The 17,633-nt window shown below is 29.4% G+C and overlaps 1 protein-coding gene across 2 annotated transcripts in view; it reads left to right on the top strand.

The window, feature by feature from the left end:
* Positions 1-17,633, top strand: part of LOC122720350 (choline transporter-like protein 1) — a 123,943-nt gene that overhangs the window by 10,441 nt on the left and 95,869 nt on the right. For both annotated transcript variants that reach the window (XM_043946991.1, XM_043946990.1), the window contains exon 2: positions 10,021-10,229. In XM_043946991.1, coding sequence (XP_043802926.1) covers positions 10,021-10,229 — 209 coding nt within the window. The remainder of the gene's footprint in view (positions 1-10,020; positions 10,230-17,633) is intronic.

Here is a 17,633-nt window from a genome sequence, read left to right as displayed (position 1 = left end):
GTTTCTCGATTGAGCACTTCAGTATATTTTAAAAAATAGTGGATGATATACTTCTCGTCTTTCAATTTGCATATATTTCTCTTCTTTTTGAATTTTTCCGTGGTTTCTGTTAAAATTCTCGAATAAATATGACGTCTGGTTGATTTGACGATCGTGTAGTAATTATTATAGTTCAACTTTGGTTTAATCTTTCATTAAAGAATGAAAAGTGATGTATAGAACTTCTGTTGTTAGTGCAACGATTAGTAAAGGTATTTCATATTAAGGATAATTATATTTTTTTTTTATATCTTTTTATTATGAAAATTATAAATTTTTTACACATGAATGAGATTTCAAACTTTTGTCTTCTATACTTCGTTAATTTATTTGTCAAAATATTTGAACACAATACGACGCCTGATCGATTTCGCGATTTAATGACATTTTGTTTCGATCTTTCATTGAAAAATGTAGAATACTGTATAGAATCTTGTTTGTCACTATAGTAATTTGTTTCGCTATACAATGCTTTAATTTAAAAGCTTTGTTTGGTTGTGAAAGCTACTATATTCTTCGCAATCTATGATTGAGTTTTCTAAGCTCTTTCTTTTATGGTTTCTGTTGGTCGAAATACTCGACATGTAAACTGATTCTGAATCCATGTAGTGGAGAATAGTACAGTCTGCTACACTTTAGTTCCAGTTTGATTCTTTAGTGAAAAATATAGAATATTATATGGAATACTTTAATTTAAAATCTCTCTTTTAATATGGACGATAAAATATTCTTCCTACATTTGTTTTCGATTCTAACTAAACATGGAATGATGAATTAAATTATTGAAATCATGTTTTATCAAAATTTTTGATATTTACGATTTTCTTTTTTTCACAAGTTTAAATTTTTTCATTTTCTGAAACGTAAAGAATAATATTTAGGTTAATATATAAAAATATTTTTCTTATTTATCAAAAAATATTCAATCATCATTATATTGCCTAATTATTAATTAAAGAAATCTTTTCACGATAATAATCTATGAGATTATTGAAATATTTGTGAGATTTCATCGTAAGAAATACGATTCAGTAAAATTCAGTTAAATTCGTCAGATTTCGCCTTTATCTTTATAATCGATTTATTCGAATGAAAATCAAGCTTAAATCTACTAATACTAAGGAAGATTGTTCTTTGGTCTTTTGATGACGTTATGAGTTATTGAAACCGCTCTAGCACTGATGATTTTCTCTGAACATACGAGCTTTCACAGACCCCAAGATTTAATCGTCGCCGCCTCGTAATGAATTCGCCAGGGTTTTCTTAAACGACCGGCACACCCGCCGCCAATTACATCGCCGATTAAATTACGACCGCCTGCTGGAAGGTGAGTTGGTGTCGCGAATGAAATTCCAGCGAACCGACTGTTCTAGAAATCTTGATACTTTCGGATATTTGATGCTCTTTAATTTGCTGACAATTTAAACAGAGTTTTTATATTTCTCAAAAATATTTTCTAAAATTTTTCTTTTTTAGAGTATCAAATTATTTTTCGAAATAAATTTATTCGATTTATTCGAAATAAATTATGAATTAAAAAAATTAAATAATTGAATAATTGACAAAATTTCTCGCATTTTTATCGTATGAATAAAGTATATTGTTAAATATTTATTGGTAAATCAATTGCACAATAAAATTAAACAGGTAATATTTTAGATTTCTTAAAAAAGAAAAGTCTTATATCTGTGACAAATAATAATAAATAAATTCAAATAGCATAATATTTTAATAGCATTTTTATGTTCCTCTCTAGATGAAACTATCCCTGGAAGACTAATTAAATTTCGTCTGTTTGAGATTCATAAAAAATACATTTTAAGGTATAAAAACTGGCAAAGTAAAAGGTGAATTTAATTATACGTTTACTTCTTAAAAACTAATAAGTTTTATTCGGCTCCATTTCTAATACAGAAGAAAAATTTCTTCTAATTTCTTCCAATTTATTCATTATCAGGTAAAGTGATTTTTTATCAATAAATATATTCTTTACAATAAATAATAAATTGTTTCTTGAATTAACGAATATAATCAAGTTATTTTTTCAAAAATATTTTCTCATATATTTTATTTCACCCTTAAACAATTAAAATATTCCAATATCTGGTACATCATACAAGTTAAGTAACTTGTATGAACTATATTTCATGTCATATATTTCTCTCGGAGAAAATTCACTTCATCAATATCACTTTATCCTTAAACGATAGTAGGTACTACAAAATCTTTGATATACTGTTCAAGTTAACTAACATGGACTATATCTCATGTCAAACACCTTCTGCGTGAAATTCCATTCTCAAGATAAAATATATTTTTGCCAACTTGATGAACATCAAATAAATTACATTTTTCCTAAACAAATCTTTTTTTAAAAAAAAAATCTATGAAATATTATCCAAGTTAGCCACCTGAACTATATCTTGTACCACATTCTTTCCTCAACAAATGAATGCTTCTTTGAATTAAGAACATGAAGGGATAATGGACATTGTGAAATTATTTTTCTAAAAATATCTTCATAAACTATCCTCATTATTTGATTCTATTTTAAATCAATTTAAATTCTTTTACAGAAAATGTCATTCTAAAAAACAAATATATTTTTACAAATCATCAAATTATTGTCTCAAAAATATTTTATTAATAGGTGTTTTAAAATTTCAGATATTTCAACTACAGATAAATTACATCTCGTGTAAAACATGCTTCAACAAATTCCTCATTATTCACATTACATTACTTCCTGAAACACGTGATCTCCTAATTACTTTCAGCAACACGTCCTTCCGTCCATATCTTCAATCCTTCATCAGAATCCATCTCGTTCCTCCAAAAACATCCATTTACAAGGATACAAGCGTTCATTAAGAATCTTCTTTAAACAATCCCAACTGCGATCTACGATTAAGTTACAAGGATAAAGGTGTGCAGAGGGTGAAGTCGCAAATGAAATTCCGACGAATGGAATCCGCCAGAAATCTTAACGATCCTCGCTATCTCTTTCGGACAGCGTGGCACAGTGACTGGAAAGCGTGGTGGCTCAAGGAAGGGAGTGCAATTTAAATCTGTGCCCACCCGCGACGCCATTCTCTATCAAGCGGCGAACGAGACGTTTAAAATGCCTCTGTGTCCGATTAAATCTTAACAACCTAATTTCCCTGGCGCTCGCCTCTATTCGATGTTCCATCCTTCGATCCTGCCCGACTATTTTTCATCGTTCCTTCCTTTCTTCCCAGTTTATCTTTCTCCTTTAACCCTCTTTTTCTTCGTCGATCCGTGGGTTACTTTTGATTTTCTTGAATCGAGAGTTGAATTGGAACGAACGAGTGAAAACTAGGGAGGAGGAGAACCTGGTTGTTGCAGTTCATTCAACTGTACGTTGAAAATCGCCTTCCTTTGAGGGTTGAAATGGACCGATTGTGGACACCTGTGGGCTGCATTTGATTGGGTTAATAGAGAGACGTTCTTCTGAGGTTTCCATTCGCTTCTTGCGATCAAAGATAGGGTGATATGGACGTTGGTTTGTCAGTGGTAAGATCATGTTCAAAATTATTGAATTGTTTGAGAATTTTGTTCATACAGATAGCATGAATTATATAATAATAAGGAATAATAAGTTATTGATGAAAAAGAAGGAAATGTTTTTTTGTTTTTGAAGGGATGATAATGGAAAATAGGAATTTGTGTATTTTATTATTAATTTGATTGAAATGTTTGGTTGTTTCTTTTTTTAATAGTTTTCCTTAAAAACAAAAATTAAGTAATTTTTAATAATTGATATTCATTATTTTTAATTATTGATTGTCGATTATTGATACAAACATGGTAGTATATTTATATTGAAAATTATAAATTGTTGGGGAATTATATTTTCAAAAATGAAATGAACTATATTATTGATTAGATAGATATTAATTGATATTTTCTAGAGTTTTATTATTTCTTTTGTTTCCTAAAAAAACAAATAGATTATTTTCATTAAGATATTTAATAATTAATTTCTATCGTAACTATGATTATCTTTTAATATCTTTTAATATAAAATAATACATTCTGTATTACATGATAAATTAAAAATAATGAATACATTATTTTCCTCAATTATCAATTTACAATTTTTAAAAAATAAATAATCATTGTTGGAAATTGTAATTGTACATTTTAAAGGGAAAATTATTATATTTATGGATTTATATTTGTTGTATATTTTGTTCCATTATTTGAATTGTCATTTATTTGAAAATTTATTTAAATATCCTAAGATCTTCAATTTTTAATACAAACAACAATACAAGTTCTATATTTATACAAATAATTGTTAAAATAGTTAAAACACAATCATATTTCCTTTAATATATAAAATATTTAATTAAAAATTAATGATTACACTGTTAAATATTTTTTTTTATAATTTATTTCATTATCTTTTATTTTTCAATTTTGCAAAAAAATAAATTTCAAATTCTCAAGTGTTAATCATTAATTTTTCGAGAGAATAGTTTTTGGGAAAATATTTGACCTATATTCTTTATATCAGTGACCATTTACACCTAGATAGTGAAAACAGCTCTCAATGTGGCGAAAAAACAAATTTTCCAATAATTCTCGGGTATTATTCGTTTTGTAAAAAAATTATTTCAAAAATAATCATTTAACAAATTCAGCTTAGCTGCATAATCCGTTTTTTTAAAATGTTCATTCATTGAAAAAAATATATTAAAAAATGATATCCTTTTATTAATTTCTTTCGTAAAGTGATAAACCATTTTTGTGTAACTATTTACGCAAACTATACACCAATCTAAAAAAAATGTAGATGCTATATATATAATATATTTTACGTTATTACGATATTGGAGTTTTAAACCAAATTAAAATATCGGAATTTTAAATTAAATTACAATATTGCATTTTGGAAGTTTAAGTGAAATTACAATTATTGAAATATCGGAATTTTAAATCAAAATTTCAAGCTGTTAAAATATCGAGGTATCATTATTTCAATTTAAAGCTTTATAATGAGTTGTGAAAATTAGAGAATGAAGATATATCGGAGAATTGCAGATATAATGTTTGCAGAAATTAATACATTAATTTTTTACTATTATTATTCGTGAAAAATATCATAGTATTATTACATATATTAGTGAAAATGTTTACACAATTATCTTCTGATATAGAAACAATTTCATCATATTATATAGAACAATTTCAGTATAGATATATGATAAAATTGTACAGAAAATCAATATCTTCTTCTTTCCTTGAGTAATTGCATCTGAAATCTGATTTAGATACTTAAGCAATCAAGACGAATCTTCGTTCATTGAAACTTCAATATCAAATGTCTTTGTAAATAATGCATATTCATCCAAATGCATGGATATGGGGACTATGCTCTAGATTTGCCTAGTTTCAGTCTAGATTCTACGTACTAGACAAAATTTAGTTGAAATCGATGGTCCCGCTACTATAACGTTTCCTTGGGATTTAGCGAAAATATATACTCGCCTTGCGTTAAACCAGTTAAGTTATACGAGAAATAAACTTATCAAACTAATTTCCAAGAATGTGAAAATTCTCGATTACTTCTCCTCTGTATAATTGAGAGGAGGAAAGTCTACAAGTGGCGAGATCTTTAATTTGAAGGAACTATGTATATCTAATCTCAATGAAATTATAAATTTTAATAGAAAGTTTTATATATTTTAAAAATATATTGATAATAAATTTATAAAAATTATGTTCTAAAAATTACAAAAGTTAATATTATAAATATAAAAAATAAAATTAAAATCCTTAAAAAATTAAGAAATTTAAATTTTGTTTGATATACCAAATATATTATAAAAATATTATATATAGAATTATATTATAAAGGAGTTTATAATATTATAGGAGTTCATGTTACAATAATTAAAATCATATATATTCTTATATAATAACTTTTATAATTTCGATAATTTTATAAAATAAATTTAGTTCTTAATATAACGACTTTCATAAGAAAATAAGTTTAATAAATCGGTGAATAAATTTTATATGATTAAAAATAAAAATTAATATTACGAGATTAAACGCACAATTTATAAATGCTTGTAAATTAATAATAAAATTCCTCTAAATACGTACGAATCCCCTGTTTTCTACGTAATAATCATTAAAAAAAAAAAAAAAAAAAAAAAAGATACTTCAATCGTTTCAATTTAACATTATTTCATTCCACGTTAAAAATGAAAGAGATCACGTTTGATTTTACATCGTAATACGATAATACAAATTTCGATACGACCATAGTACGTGAAATGATTACGAGCATTTGAATACAATAACACGAAAGTAGGATAAATTACCGGGGAAAAAAAAAAAAAAAGAAATACACGATTACGTATAAACAACAGGGCAATATTTTGGTACTTTAAATATCTGGAAAAGATTGCGAAAAGATAACCTGTAGGATATTAAATTCTGTTGGTCGTAATCAGCGAAATTCATTTCGCTCGGCTCATGCGGTATTTGTCTGTTGTGCTTTAAACTGCATTCAAAGTGGTGGATCTGCTCCGGACAGGTCGATTGAAGTGCCTCAAACCCTTTCACGATTTCCACTGATGACAAACATCGATCTTCCTTCAGTGTTGCACGCGAAGCGATGTTCTTCCCTTCTCTATAGACATCGATTATTGTTATGTCAGCTTTTATTGCAGTATTTGGGAAATCGTCTTTTGAAATAATAATTGAAAACTGGGCATTTCCATCGTTTTTTTTCTCTTCAGAGAATAAATATGATTAATAATCCGATCTTCTTTTGATAAAGATATTCATCGTTTCTTAAATGTAAAATTTAAATATAAATCCATTTAGTCAAATAAGTGCAAAATATATAATTGATTTTATTTTCTTATAATTATATTTTCTTATATTTTTATCTTATATTTTATTGAATTGAATTGAAAATCTCGTAAGGAGATAGATTTAAACTATTTTTGAGTTAGTTTTTGAATTATTAGATGTAATGTAATTAAAAAAATAATTTCGCATCGTGCAGTATAAAGTAACATAAATGCAAACATCGATTAGAAACTAGCGATTTATTACTTTTAAAGTGTTTCTTGTAATAAAGATGCAAATCCGGTTCTTCTCTTACATTAAAACAGATTGTATTTGCTTTGATATTTTGTACATATTAAAAGCAATTTCAAATTTTAAAAATTTGCTCAAAATTAAAAACATAACTTATCAACTAATAATTATTTTTTGAAGAAATATATTTTTTCCATTAATGGTTTCTTTTTTAATGTTAAGTCAAAGGAATTTTTTTTGTTAATTTTTCTAAAATTATTACAAAAATGAATTAATTTAACTTTTTTATTTCCATAATCATCATGCCTATTAATATTCATTAATATATTTATAAAATAGAATAAAAAATCATTAGAAATTAATAAAATTCCAAAGAACGTTAAAAAACGATTGTTATAGTCGTTGAGTATAATTTAGAAATAAGAATATTAAAAATATATTTAAGAAAGGAGAAAATAGGAAGTGTTTTGGGTAAATATATTGCAAAATTCAACTTCTCTGTTTACCAGTTCGAAAACATTGAGAAATATACGTAGCGAATGGGTTGACGTGCATTTTTCCAAATAAAATATTCACGTCGGAATTTGTATTATTCAACCGCATCGTGGCGGAAGTCGCAATTATCCCCAGAGAAACGCGAGGATCTTGAAGAACGTGAAACGAAAGGGGGTTGCATTTACAAAATTACGAACACGCAACCCGACGAAAAACTTTAACATTTTCAACCCTGTAACTCAATGAAACATATAATTCTCGTAGCGCAATGCATATACCTGAAACCAAGCTTACACTTGAATTTAATCTTAAAAAAAAAAAAAAAAGAAAAGGAAAGAGAAGAGAAAAGAAAATTCAACCCTCGAGCTTCTTGCTTTCGAAACAAAACTCAACGATAAAATCTCATGCTTTCTTGTCTGATATGTACATATGTGTAAAAAATATTAGGATACTTAAGAAAAAACGTGGAAAATCATTGGAGTATTATTTTAAAAATCATTACTTTGCTTGAAACTTAAGATTGTAAAAAATTTTACATTCCCTATTTTTATAATAATCTTAAATTGTGAGGAGAGAAATTTCATATTCAATATTATAATAAAAATTGTAAAAATTTAAGAAAAGTTAATTTTATATTATAAAGGAAATTTTAAACTTTAAAGAAAATCTTTTCTAAAACAGTTTGTTTTTATTTGTATAAAATTGAAGCACATTGTAAGTTTGGAGAGGTATCGAATTAACTATTGATCTTCATTGTTTATTACGTTTTGTTATTAGCTGTTGTTTCTAACAAGAGAATCAACAACATTGAATTTCATAAGAGTTGTCATCGAAGCGAGAATAAATTAGTTTTCCAACAGAATCCATATTCAAGCTTATAATAAAAATGTAAAATGGTAAAGAGAGAATTCATATATTTAATATTATGGTAAAAATTAAAATTGTATAAATAAAATATTTATTCATATTCATATTAATGTGCATATTTAACACGTTAATAAAATATAATATCCATATTTAACATGATATGATATAATAAAAATTTCACTATTTATGTACACTTTGCACAATGAAATTAATTTTTTTTTTTTGTTTGTATGATTACTTATCGTCTTTCAATTAATTTTACAAAATTTATAATCTTTCATTCTATTTATTATTTATTTATTTATTATTTATTTTTATAATAAATATTATAAATGATATCATTTTCATTAAATGTACACTTGCAAATGTACATTGTAAATAGGAAAAGTTCATAACTACATCTATATGAAAAATTCCTATTTTATTTATATTTTTTTATATCATACTATAAATATATTATCTTAATTTTTTATTATACAAAGGAATAGAAATAAAATTCATAGAATAATTAATTAAATTAGAAGTATTATTATATATATTGTATCTTTTTAATATATTACATCAGAGTCTCACATATTTTTGAAGAAGCATTAATAATAAAAGTTCCATTTATAAAGATAAATTTTGATTTATAGAGATCAGATAATTTTGAATTCAAATTACAAAATTCAAATTATAAATCACATTTACAAAATAACATTATTTAACATCTATGTTAAATAATTCCTGTTAAATGAAATTTATATTTCGACTTTTGAGAGTTTGTGTCCACATTCGTATTCGATATAGAAAATACGAACAATATTCTAGTCTTATAGATATTTTCGAATTAAATAATTCGAGTTAAATTGAATTTATGTTTCGACTTTCAAAGATTTCCATAGCTCGATAGAAAACACGAACAATATTCTAATCTTATAGCAATTTTCACATTAAATAATTCAAATTAAATAAAAATATTTCCATAGGTTTCCACAATTCTGGGGAAAATATGAATAAAATTTAACTCTTATAAATATTTTCATAACTAATTCCAATTAAATTAATTTTTATTTTTCAAAGCTCGATACGAACTGTGAAAATTCGAGCATACATATATATATCTCATTCTCTCTCTAAATAATCAAATTAATTAAATTAAATTTATATTTCGACTTCCAGAGATTTGCACAATTCAATACGAACAAAATTCCATATCTTATAGATATTTTCCAATTACAAATATTTGATTCTATTTATAAACCAGAACACTCCTTCTTTCCTTCCTTTTTTTTTTTTTTCCTTATTTTTCCAAAAGAGTACGCGAATAATATTCGAACTCGAACTCATCATCTCGAGCTCATTAATTCCCCGTTCAAGAGGGTCGACACTTTTCCACGAGGATCGATCTCCTCTAAAATAGAAAAGGAACTTCCGAATAACGCGCGCGTGTTCGAAAATCCGCGCACGTACAATATAGAAAGAAAAAAAAAGAGAGAGGGAAAGAGAAAGAAAAAAAAGAACCAACAACGTCACTGACGATTGTTTCTGTTCCAGGAATTTGCTCCGGTTTGCGAGAAGTCCGCATCCAGATACCGACGGCCGTGAAGAAAGGTGACTCTGCGATACTGAACTGCTGGTATGACACCGAGGGTGATCTTTTATACACCGTCAAGTGGTACAAAGGGGGTCGAGAGTTTTATCGCTATGCCCCGAACGAGATCCCGATCTTCAAGACTTTCCCCATCGGGAACTTGACGGTGAAGGTGAGCTTTTTTTGTCTATCTCCACGAGGCTCGACCTCGTGCCCCGCGAACCTACTTTCAGCGTCAAAAGGAATCTGTTGACCATTTAACAGCACGTGAACCATGTCGGGTAAATATCGAGAAATATTCAGATTTTTATAAGGGGGTAATATTTCCGCGAGGGTAATATTGGATCGTAGAAATGAATTGTTCAGTAGATATATAGTTCGCGTAGTATTATTTAAATTTTGAATTTGGATTTATTTCGTGATGTAGTGGTATCGTAGCTGTTATTTACTTTAGTTCTCTACGTTTAATTGTAATTAATCTAATTCAGGATGTATATAAATTAGGAATTAATTGGCTATGATTTTAAATAATTTTTTATTTGCAAAGTATCGTCGAATGAATAAAGTTTTGAAAAGATTCCTCGAAAAGGATGTTTTCAGAAAGATTAAAAATGTTGATCATCTTTATTGATGTAGCAATGACAAGATTATCTTGTATGGATTCGAAAAGAAATAGAAAATATCGATCATCTTTTTTTTTTTAATTAACTGTTCATGGAAAAAAAATAAAAATATTTGAAGATATAAAAATATTTGATTGAGAATTAAATAAAAAAGAGTAGAAGTTTTCTTTATTGTTTTATCTAATATTTTCATGTAATTTTTTATAAAATATCAGTACTTATTTATTAATACAATACTGATAAAATAAATAAGAAAAAAATGTTGAAACTAGAACGAAAGGAAGACGAATCATTTGGGAATTTATTTAACGCTGCAGAGGTTGGTTGGTTAGAACTGATCGTTCTGAAATATGATGAGGGGATAAAACGTAAAACTTTGAGCCGTTTCTTTAATGAACAGAGAGAGACAACGGCTTCAATTCCACCGAAGAATTATTCGAATGTTCGTTTTTACGATCGTGTTCCTAAAAGAGGAGAAGGGTTCTTAAGGAATCGATATATTATCGCGACGTCTTTGCGATTATCCCTGGGGATATCGTAAACAGGGCTCGTTCTCGCCCCGTGTAACAGGGGTGCGTTAATGTTGAGAATAAACCGAGGCTTCTCTCACTCGTAAGAGGAATCCCGTTGAGATATTATTAGTCGTTTCTCTTTTCTTTTAGAGCTATGTAAAGACATTTCGATATCCCAATTATATTAATATTAATAAATAAACGTTCCAATTTCTCTTTTTCATTTGTATCGATTTTTTTTTTAAATTTTTAAATTTTGAAATATATTCTGTTTTTAAATCGGGAGTTGTAAAAATTTCGCTATACGAATTATACAATTTATACGAACGTTCGAAACACGTTATAATAAATTTTAATAATAAATTTATATAATAAATTTAAAATAATATTCGCGCAATGATGGACTATTCTTTTATCAATCCATACATGAATATCGATATAATTAATTTCATACGTTCATACGAAAAATTTTAAATAATTTTTATATTATTTGGGTGTTTGTATTACGTTCCTGATTTTAGATTTTTTATCTGATTTTTATACAATTTCACGTTTCATTTAAAGAATCGTTCTATTGAATAAACACGATCTGCATATATCATTCCACTGTTTGCCTCTTAATGGATTAAATTGGTCGATGAAATTCTCTCTCTGGTGGTACAAGAAAATGGAAAAATATTGTTATTCATCAGTGATTCTGATGAAACCTCGCTCAATTCTTAAGACGAAGGGGATTAAAGGGCCTTCGGTAGGGGCTCAATAGCTTAGAATATTCGGCGATAAAGGGGGTGTTTTATGCGGTAACGCGTAAAACAGCAGCGAAGTGGAACTCCTTTCGAGTGGAATGACGGCTTAATGGTCGTGGTCTTATAATCGTCTCTGCTCGAATTTTAATCCCGGCGGGATACACTTTTCCCTTTTCGACGGGCTCTTCTTCTCTCCTTCGAAAGCTGGACCGCCTGCAAAAGACTGATTAGATCTCATTTTTACCGTAGAATCCGAGGAAAATTTGTCTTCTTGGGTAAAACTAATAATATGAATTTTCTTCTTTTAATCTAATATACTTTTAAACGTTGAAAAATGCTGTGAAAATTAAAATTTCTCTTTTTATCAATATCGTACGATTGAATGTGTACTTTCTGATTAATCTTCGAACAGTTGAAAAGATGATTCGATTGTTAAATGAGATTTTATATCGTATAGCTAGTGAAAATTAATCGTTGAAAGGATGTTGTTTAACGTATCAGGCATATCTTTTTAATTTTTTATTCCTTAAATATTCGATACAAATACGATTTCGAAGAAGTTAATCGATTAATCTATTAATCACAGGAATATTCAATTACTTTAATTGCCAGTTTTTAAACTTTATTTATTACGTTTTATTTTTAAATTATTTTTTTCTTCTTTTATTTTCCATTTCAATGTGAATAATACAAAATTTATTGAGAACAGATTTGTCCCTTTTACTAAGGGAGATCTCCTACCTTGTAGTAATATTTAACGATGTAATATTTTTATATCACTGATCAATATTTCACGATTTTTCATTTTACTTAGGAAATTTTATGGAATAAAAGAATATTCGTGGTTCCCTCGACCAGCGTAATTCAACGTTGATAAAAGTAGATAACCAGGTGCTAAATGCAGCCTCCCATTGAAAACGTCGGATTTAATTTAATTCGAAGCATTAAATAGCCGCCATTTTCCGCCAAACGCGGAAATAAACGTTTGTTTAACACGCGGGGAGGGTTTGATCTTCGACCGAGACAATCGAATTAAAACCCTCCCTCCTCTCTTGAAAGTATAAAAAGGATGAAACGCTTTATACAAATATAAACTCGTGACGGCTCGTTGAAATCGAAATTAAATGGGCGAGGAGATTGCAGAATTATAATTTTATTGACACTCGGCCATTGTGTCAACCCTTATGTAAAATTGATTTATCTCGTCTCGATGGAGATCGAAATCAATGTAATTCTTTGAAATTAAATAAAACCACCGGGGAAATTCAATCCTCCGGCCTGTCACTCTTTCACAAACAAGGAACGCTCGCCATTTTCGAAACGGAAAAAAAAAAAAAAACGAATATTACCGCCGCTCTATCCACCCGTTCGCATTTCAAACTTTTTCCAACTGTGCTATAGCGGGCTTACAACGGTTCCGCTAACTGAACAAATACATTTTAATCCTCTGCAGAGTGGCCTGTAACGTAGAACTTACGCGTACCCGTATGTATATCTATATTTTTGTATTCCTTCCTCTTTTATTTGCTTAACACCGTAATACTGTTGTTTTTGTTATCGTATCGTTGAATCGTTATGCCAAGAAGTTTATTTACGACAATCGTTGCTAATGGGTTTGAATTTGAGGGTGAAAATTTCGTGCACCGCATGAATGAGGAAAAAAGAAAGAGGGGAGGGGAAGGGGAGGAACGAGAGTAGATCAAATAGATTCGAGTCCTCTGGAGTTTCGGGAAACGAAGTAAAATTGATGTAGAATCGAACGGTAATCGATTAAGTTTGGAACTTTATGCATCTTAATAGAAATTCTCCATTCGTTTGAATCAGTTTTCTTAACTTCATAGATTTGATCGGTTATCTTTCGATTTAATCTTTAGTCGAATACGAAATGAAATTAAATAATCTATATTATACGTATTATGAAAATTCTTCTTATAAAAAAATTTCGTACTTTTGTCGTGGAATTCACATATTTTTTTACCATACTTATAAAGCTTAACACGAGCGATATTTAATTTTCAAAATAACGTTTACATTCCGATTTCGATGATAAGTATTCGTGAAACATAACGGCAATTGATGAACTGTGTGTATGTTCCATTCTTTTTGTACGTTAATTCAATAAACACGTCGCTGAAATTGTTGAAATGATTTACATTATCGTTAATGACAATATCGTGCTACATAATATTCAAAAACGAGATAAATACGAGGAAATGATACGATGGAATTTTATTTTAAACGAAAGACACTGTCATTTTGTTATTTTTTCCCTTCGTAATGTAAAACATAAAAGATTTTTATACCACTAATGACCATAAAAACTTCAAGATTCAAGAACGAAAACAAAAATGGAGAGGTCAGTCATTAACGTCTACACAGAATACCTCGACGAATATTTCAAAAACCATAAGCCACAAAAAAGAATAAAATTTTTTCCTCCATATACTAATCCATATTAAAATTAATCCAATTCCTAATTTCACTATCTCACAGAGATCAAAGTTAGAAACAATAACCAATTAAAATGCTTCGTGAGTTTCACAAAAAACTCGCAAACGAAAAAAATAATACAGGAATAATCCTTCCCTCTAAACTCGTTTCTAAAAGCAACGAATACTCAAAAATTTGATATTCCACACTGTGTCATAAACGCAGGATTCATCAGTTCTGATTCTTTTTTTTTTCACAGCTTTAAACTATGAAATATAACTCTCTAAAAGCAAAAAAATTTTTATTAAAACTAATTCAATTCATAATTTTATTAGCTCTGAAAGATCAAAGTTTTATTTACGAGCTTCGCGAAAAACGTACGAAAAAAACCAGAGTTAAAAGAAATAAAAGACGAAAATAATTCAAAAAAATATATAACAGTTACTATCGCGAATTTTCAATATGTGCAAAATTGCAAAATTACAATTAATTAACATATCATGCATATTTTAATAATAAAATTCTGCCAATAATAAAAGATAATAAAAGGATAATCCTTCTGTCTAAACTAACTTCCCAAAAATACAAGGAAATCATCGTGTTAAAATTTCCATTAACATCCATCAACATCGTAACGTAACGCAATATAATTAAGTTTCATATTTAAGAATGCAAGAATTATAATCCTCTTACAACCCTTAATTTATAATTAATATCAAAGATCGAGAAACGAGAGAATAACAATGACAAATTAAAACCGTAAACCCGACAAAAATCTCCAAACATTCCCGAAAAAAATAATACGAGGACAATCGCTCTTTCTAAACTCGTTCCCAAAACGACGCGTCGTTGCTGAAATTTCGCATTCCACACCGCGCCATAAACACACGGCGAACCAGCCCCGCTCCTTTTTTTTTTATCAGACCCACTAAATCCGCCGGAAACCGCGTTCGCCGGTCGCGCCGCCATTTACCCCGACCGAATTCCCGCCGCGCGTTCGGCCTACAAGTCTACGCGCGAATAAATCGCGAGGTGTCGCGAAATTCCGCGTAACTGGCCGACGTACTGCGCCGTTACGAAGCGTAATGTCGCTCGTAAACTGAGCGAAAAACCAACGTGCGGTTCCACGGGGATGTGCAAGGGGGTGGTTCGAAATCGATATCGCAAGGAGACGAGAAGGACTTTCATCGTCGATCCATTGATCGTTGTCTGAATGATGAACTTTTGTGTCGTTTGGTTTCTTTTTTTTTTTTTTTTTTTGTAAACTCAAAAGCAATGAAAAAAATAAAGTAGTCGATCCTTGTTTCGAAACATTTGATTCATGCATGAAATAATATTTGATGTGTCAAAAGTGATCCATCTTGGGTGGATGAATACTTCATCTTTTTTGTAGATTGATGTAGAGAGCAATTATTGTTGTCGATGGATTCCGCGGCAATTAACTCCGTCGAGTTGAGCCAATGAAAAAGTATCGATTTGATCCAAATATTAAATATTATTCGTGCTGTCAAAAGTGATCCATCTTGGATATGCTTGAATATCTCATCTTTTGTAGATTGGTATACAGGCCGATTACTGTTCCCCCGATGGGTTCGAAAGTAATGTCGCGAATAATCCTCGAAAATAATTAATCAAAAAAGTGAACGATCCGGATCATTTTCAACGCGTACATCAATTGTAGATATTAAGTATTATTTAATAATTCATCTTGAGTGGATGAAGATGTCTCATCTTTTATAGACTAAGGTGCATTCTTTTTTCCCTCAAAAATAGAATTGGATACACGAAAAGAAAAACGTTTATGTGTATTTATGATTTATTGCACTTTCGAAATGCCCTTTATATCGAACGTTCAAAGGCGAATATTAAGTACGACCGTGGGCGATACAAGAGCAAAGTGATGAGGAATAGGATGAGCGAAGAGGAAGAGGAATGCCTTGAATGTTGAATATGAAATCCTAGATCTCCTCCGTATTTTTCTTCGCTTCTGAAGGCCAGAAATGGAATTGGACGCGCGTAGAAAATATCGCATGTACTTGCAATTTGTGATTTGTGACACTAGCGAGATGCGCTTTGTCTCGAGCTTTGCTCCTAGTGTGGCAAAGTGAATGAGGAAGAGTTTTCTCTTGTTGGTAAAAAATCTTGACTATGACCCCTCATTTTTTTATCTCTCTCTCTTTCTCTCTCTCTCTCTCTCTCTCTTCTACACTTCCTCCGACAAGGATCCTTCTCGCTTGTCCAGGGATGAAACAATGCTACGAGCTGACCGCTAGCCTTTGTCTTCCGGTCGATTGATCGATGCGGTTGGTTCCTCGTTGTACCTATTTTCTCTCTCTCTCTCTTTCTCTCTCTCTTTCTCCTTCCTTCTTTATTATTCTCTTTTTTTATGTTCGCTTTTTTTTGTACATAACGCAAGTTGTGTATGGACAGGTGAAATCATAAATCCTTGACTGTCAGAGTCGATTCATAGGCATCGAAGATGCCGGGCCGGCCGTGACAAAAGACCAGTCGCAGCGGGGAACATGGTTCTTTTTGTCGCGAATTGTTGGTTGACGAACGAGGTGGTGATATAGTGCGCAACGTTTTTGCAACGATGATTAAGCTTGACGTGTTTTGCTTCCTCTTTGGGATTTCTGTATTTTGACGGTGACTGGACTACGGATGCTTTTGCAAGCTCGCGCTTTTGTGAATATAAGTAAGGAAATGCTACAGTCACTCAGGTATGTCTTTGTATGTCGCTTATAAAAGGGCAACTGTTATTAAAATAAATTATATGCGTAAAAATAGTTCGTGTAACTATTGTCACGACTTTTTCTCTGATAAACTGTGAGAAAAATGTTTTGGATTAAAAAATTAGTTTTTCATCGATATATGTGTTGCAATTTCGAAAAAAAAAAAAAAAAGAAAAGAATTAAGGTCATATCGGATTTTTTAAAAGATTTATTTTTATCTCAAATTCATCAGAAGATTATTTAAAAGACTGAAGATCGATAATTACAAAAGGACACACTTTGAATAAAATTTATTTCTTAATAAAGGAACACTTCTTATAAAGAAACACAATTCTTATTGTACAATGAAACTTAAGATTCTATTTTAATAAAAGTACTTTTTTTTTTATGTAGAGTATACAAAAATTTTCCTACTTAACTTTATGCAGATATTTATTTCACTTATTAAATATCGTAATTAGTGCGTACTTTTCTTTAAACGTCGAGTATCTCTTATCCATCCTTCTTTTGCATCTTTAACTTTCTTATTAATT

This window comes from Apis laboriosa, unplaced genomic scaffold, assembly GCF_014066325.1.
Source record: "Apis laboriosa isolate Shangri-la unplaced genomic scaffold, ASM1406632v1 scaffold128_cov155, whole genome shotgun sequence".
NCBI classification, from domain to species: domain Eukaryota; kingdom Metazoa; phylum Arthropoda; class Insecta; order Hymenoptera; family Apidae; genus Apis; species Apis laboriosa.
Note: the sequence above shows the minus strand (reverse complement) of the source record. Positions and strands in the feature narration are given on the sequence as shown.